The following is a 19,664-nucleotide window of genomic DNA, read 5'->3' on the forward strand; positions in this document are numbered from 1 at the left end:
TGACTTGGGGGGGATAGGTTGGAGAAGTAGGCTGCAAGTGTTGGGCACACTGGATAAGTGGAGCTTGTTCAAGGAACAGCTACTGCGTGTTCTTGATAAGTCTGTACCGGTCAGGCAGGGTGGAAGGCGTCGAGCGAGGGAACCGTGGTTTACCAAAGAAGTGGAATCTCTTGTTAAGAGGAAGAAGGAGGCCTATGTGAAGATGAGGTGTGAAGTTTCAGTTGGGGCGATTGATAGTTACAAGGTAGCGAGGAAGGATCTAAAGAGAGAGCTAAGACGAGCAAGGAGGGGACATGAGAAGTATTTGGCAGGTCGGATCAAGGAAAACCCAAAAGCGTTCTATAGGTATGTCAGGAATAAAAGAATGACTAGGGTAAGAGTAGGGCCAGTCAAGGACAGTTGTGTGTGGAGTCTGAAGAGATAGGCGAGATACTAAATGAATATTTTTCGTCAGTATTCACTCAGGAAAAAGATAATGTTGTGGAGGAGAATGCTGAGACCCAGGCTATTAGAATAGATGGCATTGAGGTACGTAGGGAAGAGGTGTTGGCAATTCTGGACAGGCTGAAAATAGATAAGTCCCCGGGGCCTGTTGGGATTTATCCTAGGATTCTCTGGGAAGCCAGGGAAGAGATTGCTGGGCCTTTGGCTTTGATTTTTATGTCATCATTGGCTACAGGAATAGTGCCAGAGGACTGGAGGAGAGCAAATGTGGTCCCTTTGTTCAAGAAGGGGAGTAGAGACAACCCCGGCAACTATAGACCGGTGAGCCTCACGTCTGTAGTGGGGAAAGTCTTGGAGGGGATTATAAGAGACAAGATTTATAATCATCTAGATAGGAATAATATGATCAGGGATAGTCAGCATGGCTTTGTGAAGGGTAGGTCATGCCTCACAAACCTTATCGAGTTCTTTGAGAAGGTGACTGAACAGGTAGACGAGGGTAGAGCAGTTGATGTGTATATGGATTTCAGTAAAGCGTTTGATAAGGTTCCCCACGGTAGGCTATTGCAGAAAATACGGAGGCTGGGGATTGAGGGTGATTTAGAGATGTGGATCAGAAATTGGCTAGCTGAAAGAAGACAGAGGGTGGTGGTTGATGGGAAATGTTCAGAATGGAGTTCAGTTACAAGTGGCGTACCACAAGGATCTGTTCTGGGGCCGTTGCTGTTTGTCATTTTTATCAATGACCAAGAGGAGGGCGCAGAAGGGCGGGTGAGTAAATTTGCAGATGACACTAAAGTCGGTGGTGTTGTCGACAGTGCGGAAGGATGTAGCAGGTTACAGAGGTAAGCTGCTGAGCTGGGCTGAGAGGTGGCAAATGGAGTTTAATGTAGAGAAGTGTGAGGTGATTCACTTTGGAAGGAATAACAGGAATGCGGAATATTTGGCTAATGGTAAAGTTCTTGGAAGTGTGGATGAGCAGAGGGATCTAGGTGTCCATGTACATAGATCCCTGAAAGTTGCCACCCAGGTTGATAGGGTTGTGAAGAAGGCCTATGGAGTGTTGGCCTTTATTGGTAGCGGGATTGAGTTCCGGAGTCATGAGGTCATGTTGCAGCTGTACAAAACTCTGGTACGGCCGCATTTGGAATATTGCGTACAGTTCTGGTCACCGCATTATAGGAAGGACGTGGAAGCTTTGGAGCGGGTGCAGAGGAGATTTACCAGGATGTTGCCGGGTATGGAGGGAAAATCTTATGCGGAAAGGCTGATGGACTTGAGGTTGTTTTCGTTAGAGAGAAGAAGGTTAAGAGGAGATTTAATAGAGGCATACAAAATGATCAGGGGGTTAGATAGGGTGGACAGTGAGAGCCTTCTCCCGCGGATGGAAATGGCTAGCACGAGGGGACATTGCTTTAAACTGAGGGGTAATAGATATAGGACAGAGGTCAGAGGTAGGTTCTTTACGCAAAGAGTGGTGAGGCTGTGGAATGCCCTACCTGCAACAGTAGTGAACTCGCCAACATTGAGGGCATTTAAAAGTTTATTGGATAAGCATATGGATGATAATGGCATAGTGTAGGTTAGATGGCTTTTGTTTCGGTGCAACATCGTGGGCCGAAGGGCCTGTACTGCGCTGTAACGTTCTATGTTCTATGTTCTAAAACACAATTCTTTCACTTGGAACGACAGCACAATGCCTGAACTTCGACCAGTAACTGAAAGTAACCTCCGCAGAACCCTGCAACAAGCAGTTAGCACCGTCTTAAAAGATGATTTAGTCCTTGAAGACTACGACTCGGAAGATGATTTCATCATTGGACGTGGTGACCTCAGTACCAAATTCACACCGCAACGAGATGCGTTGTACATTGAGAATCCGACACAGACATGGACGAGTTCTTTGGATTTGAGAATCCTCAGCCCAGCACAGACGACATCCTAACCCAGAAGTGCAGGATTCTGCTGCGGCCTGACACCAAGAGACAGAGAGCGGTACAAGCCCACAGAGAGCGGCCTGATGCCAAGAGTCAGAGAGCAGTCCAAGCCCACAGAGAGTGGCATGACGCCACACCAGTGGACCACGCACCACGAACAGTGCTCCACGCACCACAAAGAGACCCCGGCTCCACAGAGTGGTCCACCTACCACGAAGAGACCCCGGCTCCACACAGAGAGCGGTCCACGCACCACAAATAGTCCCCGACTCCACACAGAGAGTAGTCCACACACCACAAAGAGACCCCGACTCCACATAGAGAGTGGTCCATGCACCACAAAGATTTCCCGACTCCACACAGAGAGTGGTCCATGCACCACAAAGAGACCCCGACTCCACAGAGAGTGGTCCATGCACCACAAAGAGACCCCGACTCCACAGAGTGTGGTCCATGCACCACGAAGAGACCCCGACTCCACACAGAGAGTGGTCCATGCACCACAAAGAGACCCCGACTCCACACAGAGAGTGGTCCACGCACCACGGAGAGTCCCCGACTCCACACAGAGAGTGGTCCATGCACCACGAAGAGACCCCGGCTCCACACAGAGAGTGATGACAGACTCCACAGTGAGACCACTGCACGATTCCGTTGAGAGCGCACAGAATGACACCACAGCGAGACCACTGCATGACTCCATACAGGGAACAATGCCAGACTCCACAGAGAGAGCGATACAAGCCTCCACAGCGAGCTCGTTGACAGACTCCACGATGGAAGCAATGCAAGACTCCAGGGTGCAGTCCTTGCATGAACAAGACCATGAAGGTCTAGCAACCTTAACTGACCAAACAGCAGCAGACGATGCAAGTCTGCCACGCTCAAGTGCACAGCAAGAAGACTATGACAGTCTACCACGCTCACGTGAACAGCAAGAAGACTATGACAGTCTAACACGCTCACATGAACAACAAAGCGACTATGACAGTCCACCCAGATTATTTGAGCCACCAGCAGAAGACTCTGACAGTCTACTCAGCTCAATAACCGAGAAGAATCAGAAGACTGTGGGGGCAGCACGGTAGCCTTGTGGATAGCACAATTGCTTCACAGCTCCAAGGTCCCAGGTTCGATTCTGGCTTGGGTCACTGTCTGTGCGGAGTCTGCACATCCTCCCCGTGTGTGCGTGGGTTTCCTCCGGGTGCTCCGGTTTCCTCCCACAGTCCAAAGATGTGCGGGTTAGGTGGATTGGCCATGATAAATTGCCCTTAGTGTCCAAAATTGCCCTTAGTGTTGGGTGGGGTTACTGGGTTATGGGGATAGGGTGGCGGTGTTGACCTTGGGTAGGGTGCTCTTTCCAAGAGCAGGTGCAGACTCGATGGGCTGAATGGCCTCCTTCTGCTCTGTAAATCTATGAAAGAAGACACAGAAGGTCTTCCCACTGTATGTGCGACAAATGACGGAGGCATCGCGACTGCCATACAGGATGTGCAACATGACAGCAAGACTGACTGTTCTCCGCTAGTATATACAGAGGCACTCGACAGTCAAAGTGACGTTACTAGTGACTCCAGTGACACCACGTTAATTCAAATCTCATCCACTCGATCCTCTCCACCAGAAAATGCATTCCTGAACTTATTGACTCCGGACGGGGAGCATCAAGACACCTCAGGTGATTCAAGTGAACCTGAAATGACTCCGGACAGGGAGTGTCAAGAAACCAAAGCTGATTGAGATGAACCAGAAAGGACTCCAGACGGGGAGCATCGACAAGCCAAAGATGATTCTCGTGAACTGGACATAACTCCAGACGGGGAGCGCCAAGGAATCAAAGACGAAACGCTCAATGGAACAGCAGATGCCACAAAGGACACTGACACAAGTAACTTTGTGAAGGACTTGATTCTCCACTCGGTGTGGTCATTGAACGCAACAAACACAACAAAACCTATGAAAACAACAACAAAGACAACAACAAGAAGCGTACCAAAGGCACCAACGTCAACAACAAGCGCGACAAAACCAACAACACTGGAACAGCGACTGCTACGACATGGTACAACTCTGCAAATGCAGGACAATGTAACAGCACAGCTCCTAACATTGGCAAGAGTACAGCCATATCATGGGATGACAGCAAATCTCACCGATTCAAGTTTGCTCCACAAGCAAACCAGCTTTCAACACAGATGACATACTGCATCGCTACCACAAGCATACTCCTGATGACTTCTTGGTTCCTTAAGCACAGGGACACTGACGGCGTTCACAAGGAAATAACAACATCAACATCGACACTTCCATAACAGCACAAGAAAGCCACTTGTATCGTGTAAATTCATGAATTTTGGACTCATACATATTATTTTGTATTGTATAATCATCACTGTCATCTTGATTTGTACATGTCATCACTTATCTACCTATTTTGTTAAATTTTCTTGAACAGTGTACAGAAAATATATAACACGAAAAAAGGAGTGACGTGGTGATATACATCACTGTACATACACAAGGGGTTAATGTAAACACACTACAACTAAGTAAACACTAGTGGGAGCACCAGAGACATCATGACACACAGACATTCAACCAATAGTTCAGTAAGATAGGACACGACCAATAGGCAGTCAAGCCACCCAGAAGTGACACTACCACAAGGGGGCATTTACACAACCCATATAAAAGGACAGGGCACACATGCTCTTTCTCTTTCCACAGGTGCCACTTAGAGAGAAGGACAGGGAAAGATCAGAGCATCATACCCACCGCATGGTTTAGAGCAGACTGGTTAGTTAGACTGAGTTACTATAGCAAGATTAGCAGGAGAGTCGACGGGTGAGGGTTCCACATGTGTCTCAGGTGCAATGTCGGGCCCCAGGCCCCCCCGCGTGGGCAGGGGGGGTGGGGGGGGGACAGTGTGGGGCGTTGCCCGGGGGAATTCTCGGGGTACTTACCCTCGCAGCCCTCATGAGGTTGTGCAGTTTTTTCCTGCACTGGTCTCCCGAGCGGGAGATGTGCCCCACAGCACTGACCGCCATGCCAACCTCCCGCCATGCCGCCTGACGGTGCTGCACGGCTGCCGGTGGCCACGTCTGGGGAAAAGGATGGCCCTGCGGTCCTCTACTGCGTCTAGCAGTGTCTCTAGGTCGCTGTCCCGGAAGCGCGGAGCGACACGGCGGGGCTCAGCCATCTCCAGACTTCGGGGTCGGTGTGCCGATCGCGCACTTCATATGACACGGCGTGACGTCAACCTGGTGTCGCGCGATGACGCCACTGCTCTGGCACCACGCCCACCGCGTTTCTCGTGGCGCCGCTGCTGGCCCCTTTACTGCCCCTGAATCGGTCGCGGCGGAGGCCGTTTCGCACCGTCGTGAAAAGCGACACGTTCACGACGACGCGGACACTTAGTCCCGCGATCAGAGAATCGCGCCCCACAGTGTCCACCGTAAATAAAGAGTAATGGTTTTAACAAACTACGGTCTCAAGCAACTTAATTTGGAAGAATAGCTAAAAATACCCATTTTCACCCCGAACACCTGATGAAACACTCAGGGTATTGTCTCTTTCTCCTTGTTGGTTCCCCTCCCACTTGACACTGCTCCTGATGCCTGGAGTTAACCCTTTCTGCACAGAGTGCTGCTCCTCACATCCAGTAGCCTCGATTTCCGAGGGTGCAGTAGCCAGTCCCATTTGCATCCTTCCTTGTGCTCAGCTGAAGTTCAGTCAGCAGTATCCAGCTCCCTGGTGCACGAGCGTTGACAGAAGGATGATGAATTGTGTAACTTACAAAGTTCTGAATTCTGGCACCGCCCCTGACCTGTAATTAAACTTTATCTACAAAGGGACTTAAAGACACTGAGGGAGGGATTCTCCATCAAGCGATGCTGGAATTGCGAAACACGTTCGGGCGGAGAATCTCGCATCAGCCGAAAATCGAGGGTAGCGCCAGGCGACAAATGGTCCTCGACAGTGGCGTGAATGCGTTCTACGCCACACACCAGCGTGGGCATGCAAATTGTACAGTAAATACCATTGGCATATCATTAATGGGCTCGCCCCGGCATTCCCCTGGCCTCCCGTGATGCTCCACCTCCACCAGGAGGAATTACCAATAGCGAGGTTCACTTGTGGTATTTAAAATCGGGAAACCGACACCATGGTTGCTGAGGGAGAGAGAGGAGATAAGATATGTTCCCAAAGGTGCAGCTGTGGGCTGCCAGTCCTGCTGCTGGCTGGTGGGGGGGCATCCGCCAGGGCCACATAGTGTAGTGGGGGGTGGCCAGGGGATGAGCCTTCGTGTCACGGTGTCCCCCCGGTCAGGGGTGACCAGGCACAGACTGCCATTGCCATGGCCTGCAAGGCAGCCACTTTGCAGTGCACCATAGCCCGTAGTTGTGCAGAGCGCCATTGGGCGTATGGGTGCCCCCACCACACAAGGCCACCTCCCAAGGAGCTGAGGTGCCATCCTGCTGATGGGCCCCCATGTGTCCCCTCCGAAGGGTGACGCTACAGTAGATCCCGCAGGAGGGCACAGGACAGGTGCAGGTCAGGGCCATCATTTAGTCCATTGGATCTGGGTGGGCAGGGGAGTATTCACCATGCGAACATGTCTGCCTTTCACCCCCCTGCAGAGAATGGTTGGCATCTGCTGTGCCGCCGCAGACTTGACAGTTTCACTGTGGCTGTACGAGCAGGTGTTACTCGCGGAGAACCCTGCAGAACAGGATCCTGCCCAAGCGGAGCAGAGGCCAGCCAGTGAGGGCGGAGAGCCGGTCATCCAACAGGCCTTGTGTGTACGGGCAGCACCTATCATTTGAGGACCTGTCGGACCGAGCGTGTTGCCAAAGACTCTGGCAGAACAGAAGGACCGTGGGACATCTGCCGCATCATGGCGCATCTGGAAGCGCAGGGGTATGGAAGAGGACACCCGATCCCAGTGGCTGTCAAGGTGATGGTTGTCCTGAACTTCTACGCAACGGGGTCCTTCCAGGTGCGAGTGGGGACCTGTCTGGGATCTCACAGAGCTCGGTGCACAGGTGCATCCATGTGGTAACAGTAGGGCAATCCAGGGGGTGTACTCCTCTATACCCATCCTATCTATGTGTTTGTCAAGATGCCTTTTGAACGCCGTTAATGTATCTGTTTCCACAACCTCCCCTGGCAACACGTTCCAGGCACTCACCACCCGCTGCCTCGCACATCACCTATAAACTTTGCCCCATGGACCTTAAACCTATGTCCCCTGGTGACTGACCCCTCCACCCTGGGAAAGAATGCCTGTCCGTCTACTCTATCCATGCCCCTCATATTCTTGTAGACCTCTATCAGGTCACCCTTCAACTCCGTCTCAATGCTTCCAGACATGGAACACAGGGACTGTGCCACGTATGTCTAGGACTGTGTCACATCACTACAGGACCGTGCCAGGTCACTCAGTGACCATGCCAGATCCTTCTGGGACTGGCTCAGGTCAGCCAGCGCCAAGCCAATGCCGTCATTGCCGGCAGGCTTGGCCCATTGTGACTGGGCCAAGCTCTGGAGCACCGCAGCGATGTCCAGGTGGCCCTGGTGTATGGCTGCCTGTGACATGCCCCCATGTCCTGTGGTTCAATCACCCCTGCACAGAGTGCCCAGGCCTTGGACATCCTGATCCATGGCCAAAATCATTGCATCCAAGGACGCCACCGGTGTGGTGTTGGTCTGGGTGGCATGCATGACCGGCACCACCTCCTGCCCTTGCAAGCGGATGGACTCCTCTAACTGCACCTGCAGGCGCTGGATGGTTCCTGTCGCCCCTCCTGTAGTACCTGGCTCTGCATCTGCATCTCCAATATTGATGGGACCGCCTGTCGGGACAGAGCAATCCATCGAGGACTCAATTGCTTCCCCGATGCCAACTTCCTCGGCTACTGCCCGACCAGGTCCAAAGCTCTCTGCTCTGCGCTGGTGAGAGGCCACGGGTTTGGCGGGTCCCCTCCGGTCTTCTCTCTTTTCCTGGAGTTGTGGCTCACTTTCTCCTGACCGGGGGAGGGGGAGGACAGAAAATTCACAGTGTGAGACACTTAGGCGCAAGGAGTCCACGGCTGGTGGCCTGTATGTGCAGGGCATCCGGCCATGGCGTGTGGTATGCATGGACAGTCTGGGGGTGGGGTTCGATCGCTCTCTCTAAGGGTGGAAGGGGTGGCAGGGGCTTCAGATGTGTGGGATGGGTTTAGTGCCAGGGTCACAGTGGTGGAGGTGGCTCATCCTGGCTGGCCTGGGAGGTTGCTCATCCTCCACAGCAGCCTGCCAGTCAACCTGGTGACAGCCATGTTGGGGGGGTGGGGGGGGGGATTATGGGGGTGGTGCCAGCGGTACGGAGTTGGTGACTCACCTGGGCTTCCCTCAGCAGGTGTGCAGCTTCTTCCTGCAATGCTGTCTGGTCCTAGCAGTGGGCCCACAGCGCTCACGGCCTCTGCCATCTGCGTCCAGGCCTGATTTACATCACGGGAGGCAGGCTGGGAAACAGGGTGTCACGCCTCCCCTGCATGTCATCCAAAAATGTCTCCAGCTCGACATCTGAGAATCTTGGGGCCGCTCTTTGGCTGGCATCATCTTGGCTGGAATGAGTGTGTGTGTGTGCGGAGTGCGATGCTCATATGCAGCTGCAGATTGTCATGCTCTCCAGAGTCATTCACGATCAGTGAATCAGGTGCTGGCTTTCATTGGAATTACACTAGTGGTGCCATTTCGTGCCCATTAACATGTCCTGAATCACTCTGGGACCAGCACCGCTTTGGTCAACGTAGAACTCTTGTGATTCAGTCCCAGAGTCAGCACTTAGCCTCTCAAATGGAGAATCCTGGCCTTAAACTTTAAAAGGCATTTTCACTTAGCTTTGAAACTCTTCCCATCTCCATTACCCTGTTCTTGCCTCCATGTGGCTGATCTGACTCTGGTCAACTACTGAAGTCTGGAAAGTGAACGTGAGCTGACCAACTTTAAAGAAGGTTGTCCTGCAGTGAAAATATGCAGAGGCCAACCTTGACAAGGTAAGTGTGGGACATCCGCCCCTCAGGGGAGCTGCCAGCTAATATGATTAGCCAATGGCTGAGTAGTCTCTGGAACACCACAACACAGTGGTGGCTATTGTGGGGACTACTTCGGGTGCTCCGGTTTCCTCCCACAAGTCCCGAAAGACACGCTGTTAGGTGAATTGGACATTCTCAATTCTCCCTCAGTGTACCCGAACAGGCGCCGGAGTGTGGCGACTGGTGGATTTTCACAGTAACTTCATTGCAGTGTCAATGTAAACCTACTTGTTGATGTGTTAAGTAAGTTGGTTCAACGTTGACTGCAACTGGATGCAGTGAAACTAGAAACAGGCTTCTGACACAGGAGATGGTCCAACACTGTTTTATTGAACTTCCTGATTGCTGTACATAGTCTGCTGTGAGTTGACACTCTATCAATCTAACTGATAACCTCCTACTGGCTTAACCAGACTAACTCTCTACCTCATGGTGATAGTGCTCACTGGCTTGTGCCCTCTTACTATCTCAGTAGTTGTGTCCTGTAGAGAGAGGGAATGTCTTAATGCCCTGTGTGCTTTATAGTGGTGGTGTCCTGTCTGGTGATTGGTTGTTACGTGTTGTGTGTGTTCATTGGTTATCCTGTGTGTCAATCACTGCCTGTCTGCATCTCATTATATACATGAGTGGATATTATGACATCTCCCCTTTTTGAAGTAAATTTTGGAACGTGGCGATATATATACATGCATGCTTATATACAAGTGGTGAGTGAATGAACATATGTACATGGGAAGGTGTCTATCGTGCAGGTACAGAGCAAACTGAACAAAATTTACAAGATTTAAGTCGATAGATTCAGTCTTTGTGGCGGGCAACAAATTCTTGTCGATCGCCTCAGAGGTGGAGGGGGGGATGCCGGCACTTGGACAGGCAGGATTGCTGCCATGTCGGTGGCCTCACGGAGAGGCGGGATCGCTGCCAGATCGGTGGCGTGGTGCGAGATGTTCAGAGGAGGCATGATGACATGCGGAGAAGTGCGGCCAAGCGGTGGGCTGGGAACTTTTCGTAGCGCCCTCCTGTTGTGCCTTTGAATGGAGCCATCAGCCATTTGGACAACAAAGGACCTGGGGGCAGCCTGTCTGACGACAAAAGCTGGGGCTGACCAACCTCCCTCAGGCAACTGGACGCAAATAACATTGTCTGGAGCCAGCGCAGGTAGATCCTTGGCATGAGCATCATACGTGATCTGCTGCTTGTCCCTGGATTGCTGCACTTTCTACGGCACCTTGAGGCGGTCAAGGTCTGGAACATGGATGGCTGGAACAGTCGTCCTCAGGTTGCGGTTCATGAGCAGCTGCGCCGGAGACAAACCAGTCGACAGAGGGGTTGCCCTGTATGCCAACAGCGCCAGCTTGAAGTCCGAGGCTGAGTCTGCAGCCTTGCACAGCAATCGCTTGACAATATGGACCCCTTTATCGGCCTTCCCGTTTGATTGCGGGTAATGGGGACTGGATGTGATGTAGGATTGTGTAAAGTCGGACCACTCTTGGCTGTAGAAACATGGACCGTTGTCACTCATTACGGTGAGTGGTATGCCGTGCCTGGCAAATGTCTCTTTGCAGGCTTTAATCACTGACTTGGACGTGAGGTCCACTTCCCGGTAGCTGGAGAAGTAAGACCAAGAGCACGTAATCACGCCCATTTGCATGAAAGAGGTCTATACCCACCTTGGACCACGGAGAACATAGAACATAGAACAATACAGCGCAGTACAGGCCCTTCGGCTCACGATGTTGCACCGAAACAAAAGCCATCTAACCTACACTATGCCATTATCATCCATATGTTTATCCAATAAACTTTTAAATGCCCTCAATGTTGGCGAGTTCACTACTGTAGCAGGTAGGGCATTCCACGGCCTCACTACTCTTTGCGTAAAGAACCTACCTCTGACCTCTGTCCTATATCTATTACCCCTCAGTTTAAAGTTATGTCCCCTCGTGCCAGCCATATCCATCCGCGGGAGAAGGCTCTCACTGTCCACCCTATCCAACCCCCTGATCATTTTGTATGCCTCTATTAAGTCTCCTCTTAACCTTCTTCTCTCCAACGAAAACAACCTCAAGTCCGTCAGCCTTTCCTCATAAGATTTTCCCTCCATACCAGGCAACATCCTGGTAAATCTCCTCTGCACCCGCTCCAAAGCCTCCACGTCCTTCCTATAATGCGGTGACCAGAACTGTACGCAATACTCCAAATGCGGCCGGACCAGAGTTCTGTACAGCTGCAACATGACCTCCCGACTCCGGAACTCAATCCCTCTACCAATAAAGGCCAACACTCCATAGGCCTTCTTCACAACCCTATCAACCTGGGTGGCAACTTTCAGGGATCTATGTACATGGACACCTAGATCCCTCTGCTCAGCCACACTTTCAAGAACTTTACCATTAGCCAAATATTCCGCATTCCTGTTATTCCTTCCAAAGTGAATCACCTCACACTTCTCTACATTAAACTCCATTTGCCACCTCTCAGCCCAGCTCTGCAGCTTATCTATATCCCTCTGTAACCTGCTACATCCTTCCACACTATCGACAACACCACCGACTTTAGTATCATCTGCAAATTTACTCACCCACCCTTCTGTGCCTTCCTCTAGGTCATTGATAAAAATGACAAACAGCAACGGCCCCAGAACAGATCCTTGTGGTACTCCACTTGTGACTGTACTCCATTCTGAACATTTCCCATCAACCACCACCCTCTGTCTTCTTTCAGCTAGCCAATTTCTGATCCACATCTCTAAATCACCCTTAATCCCCAGCCTCCGTATTTTTTGCAATAGCCTACCGTGGGGAACCTTATCAAACGGTTTGCTGAAATCCATATACACCACATCAACTGCTCTACCTTCGTCTACCTGTTCAGTCACCTTCTCAAAGAACTCAATAAGGTTTGTGAGGCATGACCTACCCTTCACAAAGCCATGCTGACTATCCCTGATCATATCATTCCTATCTAGATGATTATAAATCTTGTCCCTTATAATCCCCTCCAAGACTTTACCCACTACAGACGTGAGGCTCACCGGTCTATAGTTGCCGGGGTTGTCTCTGCTCCCCTTTTTGAACAAAGGGACCACATTTGCTGTCCTCCAGTCCTCTGGCACTATTCCTGTAGCCAATGATGACATAAAAATCAAAGCCAAAGGTCCAGCAATCTCTTCCCTGGCCTCCCATAGAATCCTAGGATAAATCCCATCAGGTCCCGGGGACTTATCTATTTTCAGCCTGTCCAGAATTGCCAACACCTCTTCCCTACGTACCTCAATGCCATCTATTCTATTAGCCTGGGGCTCAGCATTCTCCTCCACAACATTATCTTTTTCCTGAGTGAATACTGACGAAAAATATTCATTTAGTATCTCGCCTATCTCTTCAGACTCCACACACAATTTCCCATCCCTGTCCTTGACTGGTCCTACTCTTTCCCTAGTCATTCGCTTATTCCTGACATACCTATAGAAAGCTTTTGGGTTTTCCTTGATCCTTCCTGCCAAATACTTCTCATGTCCCCTCCTTGCTCGTCTTAGCTCTCTCTTTATGAGTCACGATCTCATGCCGTTGCAGTGTTTCGTTGGGCTGAGCTGGTTGAAACTTCTGGCATGTTGTGCAGTTGAGGACCATGTTGGCAATGTCCTGACTGATGCCAGGCCAGTAGACTGCCTGCCGAACTCTGCACGACATTTTTCGACCCCAAGGTAACCCTCATGGATCTGTCTGAGCACCATGGCTTGCATGCTTTGGGGAATGACAATTCTATCTAGTTTAAGAAGGATCCCCTCGACAACAGTTAACTCGTCCTTAACGTTGAAGAACTGGGGGCACTGCCCCTTTTGCCAGCCATGGGCAAGGTGTTGCATCACGCGCTGCAATAGAGGATCTTTGGCAGTTTCTTTGCGTATCTGGACAACTCGTTCATCAGTGGCTGGGAGGTTGCTGGCGCACAGCTGCACTTGTGCCTCAATGTGGCGAATGAAGTCGCCCGGTTCACATTGCATGGTGATGGATCGGGATAGGGCATCCACGACGATCAGCTGCTTGCCCGGTGTGCAGACGAGTTCGAAGTCATATCAGCGGAGACGAAGAAGAATTCACTGCAGCTGAGGTGTCATGTCATTTAAATCCTTCTAGATTATGTTGACTAAAGGCCTGTGGTCTGTTTCCACCGTGAACTTCGGCAGACCGTATACGTAGTCATGAAACTTGACTATTCCTGTCAGGAGACCCAGACACTGTTTTTTGATCTGGGCATACCGTTGTTCGGTCCGAGTCATGGCCCTGGAGGCATATGACTCCATGCTGCCCAGGGGCAGCACGGTAGCCATGTGGATAGCACAATTGTTTCACAGCTCCAGGGTCCCAGGTTCGATTCCGGCTTGGGTCACTGTCTGTGCGGAGTCTGCACGTCCTCCCCGTGTGTGCGTGGGTTTCCTCCGGGTGCTCCGGTTTCCTCCCACAGTCCAAAGATGTGCAGGTTAGGTGGATTGGCCATGATAAATTGCCCTTAGTGTCCAAAATTGCCCTTAGTGTTGGGTGGGGTTACTGGGTTATGGGGATAGGGTGGAGGTGTTGACTTTGGGTAGGGTGCTCTTTCCAAGAGCCGGTGCAGACTCGATGGGCCGAATGGCCTCCTTCTGCACTGTAAATTCTATGATATGTCACTGGTGCCCAGGACGAGGAATCGTCTCGCTGGAGGACCACCGCCCCAATGCCATCCTGACTTGTGTCTGTGGATATCTTGGTATCCTTGGTTGGGTCAAAGAACGGCAGTACTGGGGCTGTGGTGAGATTCGTCTTCAGCTCAAGCCACTCCGCTTGATGTGCGGGAAGCCACTGGAACACTGTCGACTTTTTAACGAGATGCCGGAGGGCCGTGGTGTGGGATGCCATGTTGGGAATGAATTTTCCCAGAAAATTTACCATCCTGAGGAAGCGGAGGACCGCCTTTTTGTCCTCTGGTGTCTCCGTGGCATTGATTGCCAGCACCTTGTCAGCGTCAGGTTTCACACCTTGCTGTGAAATGTGGTCACCTAAAAACTTGATAGCGGACCGCCCAAACGAGTATTTGGCCCTGTTGAGCTGGACGCCATTTTCATGAATCCTCTGGAAAAACATGTTTGAGACGAGCAATGTGATCCTCGGGCGTCGTGGACCAGATGATCACGTCGTCCACATAGACTCACACCCCCTCGATGTCCTCCATCATTTGCTCCATTATGCGAGAAATACTTCGGAAGCTGATATGATACCAAAAGGCATGCGGTTGTAGCAATACCTGACAAACGGAGTGTTAAAAGTGCACAGCTTCCGACTGGACTCATCCAGCTGAATTTGCCAGAAGCCACGGGAGGCATCCAGCTTGGTAAAGAATTTGGCGTGAGCCATCTCACAGGTCAATTCTTCATGCTTCGGGATCGGGTAATGCATGATGTTGCGATTCAGGTCTTTGGGATCAGTGCAAATGCGGAGTTCGCCAGAGGGTTTCTTGACGCAGACCATAGAGCTGACCCAGTCTGTGGGTTCCGTGACCTTTGAGATGCCCTGGTCTTGGAGCTCTCGTAGCTGCGTTTTCAGACGATCCTTGAGAGGAGCCGGCACCCGGCGTGGTGCATGGATGACTGGGGTGGCATTCGGCTTGAGCAATATCTTGTAGCGATATGGGAGCATGCCCATCCCATCAAACACGCTGTGGTATTGTGTGAGAATGTCGTCTATCTCAGCCTGGAGATTCTGATTGGGCGAGGCCGTCGCCGGTGTCGAGGACATGGCATGAACTCGCTGTACCAGATTTAGGAGTTTGCATGCGCAAGCACCGAGCAGGGATGCCTTGTCAGGCCGGACGATCTCGAATCTCAACGTTGCCTTGATTGCCTTGTGAGAGACCCGACCCACTGGCAGCTATGTCATTACCATTGTAGTCAAGGAGCTGACAGGCTGGTGGAAGAATGCTAGGTTGGTGTCGGATGCTGTCGAGGTCCGACTGTGATATGAGGTCCGCAGATGCGCCAATGTCCAATTTAAAACGGGTGCAAGACTGGTTGACCGTGATGACAGCACACCACTCGCCGTCAGGATCCACACTGAGGATTGAAAGGCGGTTGGCAGGCACGGTAGTGACCAACTCGCGTGTGGTGATGATGCACACACGATATGGAGACTCGAGGCAGTCAGCATCGGCGTTCGTTGGGCTGTCGGGATCAGTATCCTGCATGTCTTGTTGTACGTAGCGGACACATCTGCGCTGCAGTTGAGATCGCTAGCTGTTGTTTGGTGGAGCAGACCTGCAGAAGGCCGCATCGTGGCCAGGCTTTGAACACTGTAGACATCGCCTGCCTTTGGCTAGTCATTGCCGCTTTAAATGGGCGGAGCCACAATTCGGACACGTCATGACGCTGACGTCAGCACGTTCTGTGCGCCATCCTGCATGCGCAGTGCGGTCGGCTGACGTTCTCACATGCGCCTCAGGGTCTTCGGCCTCATCGTCCACCCGGTCGTGTGCGTGGTGACCTGAGAAAAGCGCGCAAAACGTGATGCTCATGCCTTGCATTTTTGCGATGGCCTGCACCCTTTCTGCCTCGAGGGAGGCCAGTTTTGCAGATTCTGCAGCCCTGATGCGGGAGTAGCGATTTCTGGCATGCTCATGGACAACGCACGTTTTGATGGCGACGGAGAGGGTCAACTGTTTGATTTTGAGGAGCTGTTCCCGCAGGGAGTTGGACTGGACCCCGTAAACTATCTGATCCCGGATCATGGAATCAGTCGTCAAGTCATAATTACATGATTGCGCTAGGAGGCGGAGATGGGTCAAGAAGGACTGAAAAGGTTCATCCTTACCCTGAAGCCTCTGTTGGAAGATGTACCGTTCAAAGCTCTCATTCACCTCAATGTCACAGTGGCTGTCGAATTTCAGCAGAACTGTCTTGAACTTTGTCTTGTCTTCGCCATCGGCAAACGTAAGCGAGTTATAGATGTGGATGGCGTGATCCCCCGCAATCGATAGGAACAGCGTAATCTTTCTGGCATCCGATGCTGCCTCGAGGTTGGAGCCCTCGATGTACAGAAGGAACTTTTGTTTGAGACTTTCCAGTTGGCACCGAGGTTGCCGGAGATCCGGAGTTACGGAGGAGGCTGGATCCGTTCCATGCCGCTGGATGGCTGCTTGCTGGTCGTTGCAGAGGCCCTCGAGGTAGGGTCGTTAGGATTAATAGCACTCTGGTACCATGATGTGTTAAGTAAGTTGGTTCAAAGTTGACTGCAACTGGATGCAGTGAAACTAGAAACAGGCTTCTGACACAGGAGATGGTCCAACACTGTTTTATTGAACTTCCTGATTGCTGTACATAGTCTGCTGTGAGTTGACACTCTATCAATCTAACTGATAACCTCCTACTGGCTTGACCGACTAACTCTCTACCTCATGGTGATAGTGCTCACTGGCTTGTGCACTCTTACTATCTCAGTAGTTGTGTCCTGTAGAAAGAGGGAGAGTCTTAATGCCCTGTGTGCTTTATAGTGGTGGTGTCCTGTCTGGTGATTGGTTGTTCTGTGTTGTGTGTGTTCATTGGTTATCCTGTGTGTCAATCACTGCCTGTCTGCATCTCATTATATACATGAGTGGATATTATGATACTTGTGACACTAATAAAGATTTTAAAGATTATTATACAAGGAGTCCAAGAAGACAATTGAGTACGCTAAAGAAGAAACAGAAAAGATGGGGTGAAAGGTTTGAATGACAAACGTTTAGGTTTGGTTTTGGTTTTGGGTAGGACAACATCTTGGATGGGGTCCCCGACATGCAGACAGGGAATGGCTCAAAGGAGGTATCCCTCTGCCTTCCTACCTTTGCATGAAAGATCTGGCTGGTCACACCCCACCATATCATGGTGGCAGAGGTGGAATTAGACCCGTAGCTTCCCATTAATTGGCCAGCTAAGTGCTTCAATAGGCCTAACGATGGATGGGCAGGCTGGCTGATGCCTTACCCAGCCACCTCAATCAGGGGACAGTTTGGGGTGACCACCTGTCCTATTTTACATATCTTGCCTGGCAAGAATATGCCCGGTGTGTGTGTATGTGGGCGGGGGGTGAGGATGTGAGTTGGGGGGAGACATAAAATTCCCCTTAATGTCTGACAGTGAAAATGGGATCAATATGTACGAGATGCGGTAGGAATGGATCGTTCAAACATTTTCCTCTCTGACATGCTAGCTTTCATAGTGTGTCTTGATGTCCAGAAAGAGACCAGAAGCAAAAACGAAATGTTGGAAAATCTTAGCAGCTCTGACAGAAACGTCAGGCTGGAGACAATTTAAAGCATTGAAAAAAACTCCTGTTTGCACATGGAAAATGATGTGTGTCATCTCTGCACATCTCTGAGACACAAATCACAATCATCACTCAAATGGGAGCTTTGCAATCAGTTAAACATGTGGCAGTCGTATTCGTGGTCGTCTCTGTCTAATAATTGCATGTTTCACTGCAAAGGATAATTGTTCACATTAATGTGGGTTACTTTGCAGTACCATAACAGTTAAATCAATCACAAATATGATGAGAGATTACAAATGGACAGCATTGGACAGTGGAAGACGATGTAATGAGCTCCTTAGAGATGAACAAAATATCTTCCTCGTTGAGGTTTCTTCATCACCTGGAATTTTTTTAACTCTTCCAGGAACAATGGGCTGAAGGTGGAGATTGGCGATAGCAGAATCATCTCGAGTGTTGTCCTAGAAGCTGAAGATAAAGACACTCCAAGACAGCATGTTTATTATGTGATGGACAGTGCTCCCAAGCAGGGAGTGCTCCAGCTCAAGGTAAGTGGCTAGTTTCACAGAGTGGCCGGTGTCATGATATGCAGACATGCAGATAATGATATATACACAGGCAGCTAATGAACACAGAGAACAGGACATGACCAATGAGCAGGCAGAACACTCAAGTGTGGCATATCACTATAAAAGGCTTGAGGCACTCACACTCCGCCTCTTTCCACTGATGAACATCTACAGAGTGAGTCTGGCTGTATGTACAGTATCACACCTACAGCACAAGGCTAAGAGCCAGTCTGGTTCAGTCAGACAGAGTAACCACATTTAGGTTAGCAGAGAGTCGAACTCATAGAGAACTGTGCTAACTGTGCTACTGGTTCAATAAATCAGATTGAACTAACTTCAATGTCTGGAGTGTCTTTTGGTTAAAGCTGCATCCAGTTGCAGCCTGTGTTATTCCAAAGTGCATAACACATAAGCCGGCATTTTTCATGTCCAATGGTGATGGGTGTGTTCTGTGGCAAGATGGAGAAGCACATGAGAAGGCCCTAGTCACGTTTCCCATAAATCCAGAACGTGATTGTCCCCGCTCCCTGTCAATGGCGTTTCCACCTTTGAATGTCAGGAACTTAACTTCCTAAGTATCTCTTTATTGTGACCACATGCCAGAATCACCCCCCCCCCCCCCCCCTCCCCCCGTGTCATTCAAATCCCATATCGGTGCGACCTCAGAATGGAGCCATTCACAGCCTTTAAAAGCTGTGAACCTGGTGATTGGGACTACGAGGGGATGACGGAAGGGGGTGGCAGACCTTCAAGCACATTTAGAGATCGGGCTCGCTTTCAAAATGGCCGCCCGATCTCCGGAGTGAATTGAGCGAATTGAACTCCCCACTGCTTTAAAAAAAATTCTTAATTGTGGACTGGACTGGGGAGAAACTCCCCAAGGCCCCAGGAAATTGACTAAGGGCACAATCTAATGAAAAAAGAGTCTGTTCTGGGTGGGATTAGTGGGATTGCGCTGGGGAACGTCCCCTGAGGTCGCACTTGGCATAATTTTTAAATAGCGTCCTGATCCTCAACCAAGCCACGTAGCAACTGGACACCCCAATGCCCCAACTCACCCAGAGAGGGGTTGCATAGATACATACATAGAAGATACAGCAGGAGGAGGCCTTTTGGACCTACAAGCCTGCTCCGCCATTCATCACGATCATGGCTGATCATCCAACTCAATAGCCTAATCCTGCTTTCTCCCCGTAGCCTTTGATCTCATTCTCCCCAAGTGCTATATCTAGCCGCCTCTTGAATATATTCAAAGTTATGGAAATCAACTGCTTCCTGTGGCAATGAATTCCACAGGCTCACCACTCCTTCGGTGAAGAAATGTCTCCTTATCTCTGTCCGAAATGGTTTACCCTG

General features: G+C 50.6%; 1 protein-coding gene across 7 annotated transcripts in view; it reads left to right on the forward strand.

The window, feature by feature from the left end:
* Window positions 1-19,664, forward strand: part of frem1a (Fras1 related extracellular matrix 1a) — a 765,391-nt gene that overhangs the window by 598,380 nt on the left and 147,347 nt on the right. For all 7 annotated transcript variants that reach the window (XM_072517132.1, XM_072517134.1, XM_072517136.1 and 4 more), the window contains one exon: window positions 18,146-18,287. In XM_072517132.1, coding sequence (XP_072373233.1) covers window positions 18,146-18,287 — 142 coding nt within the window. The remainder of the gene's footprint in view (window positions 1-18,145; window positions 18,288-19,664) is intronic.

The sequence above is a fragment of the Scyliorhinus torazame genome, chromosome 9, assembly GCF_047496885.1.
Source record: "Scyliorhinus torazame isolate Kashiwa2021f chromosome 9, sScyTor2.1, whole genome shotgun sequence".
Classification (NCBI taxonomy): Eukaryota; Metazoa; Chordata; class Chondrichthyes; order Carcharhiniformes; family Scyliorhinidae; genus Scyliorhinus; species Scyliorhinus torazame.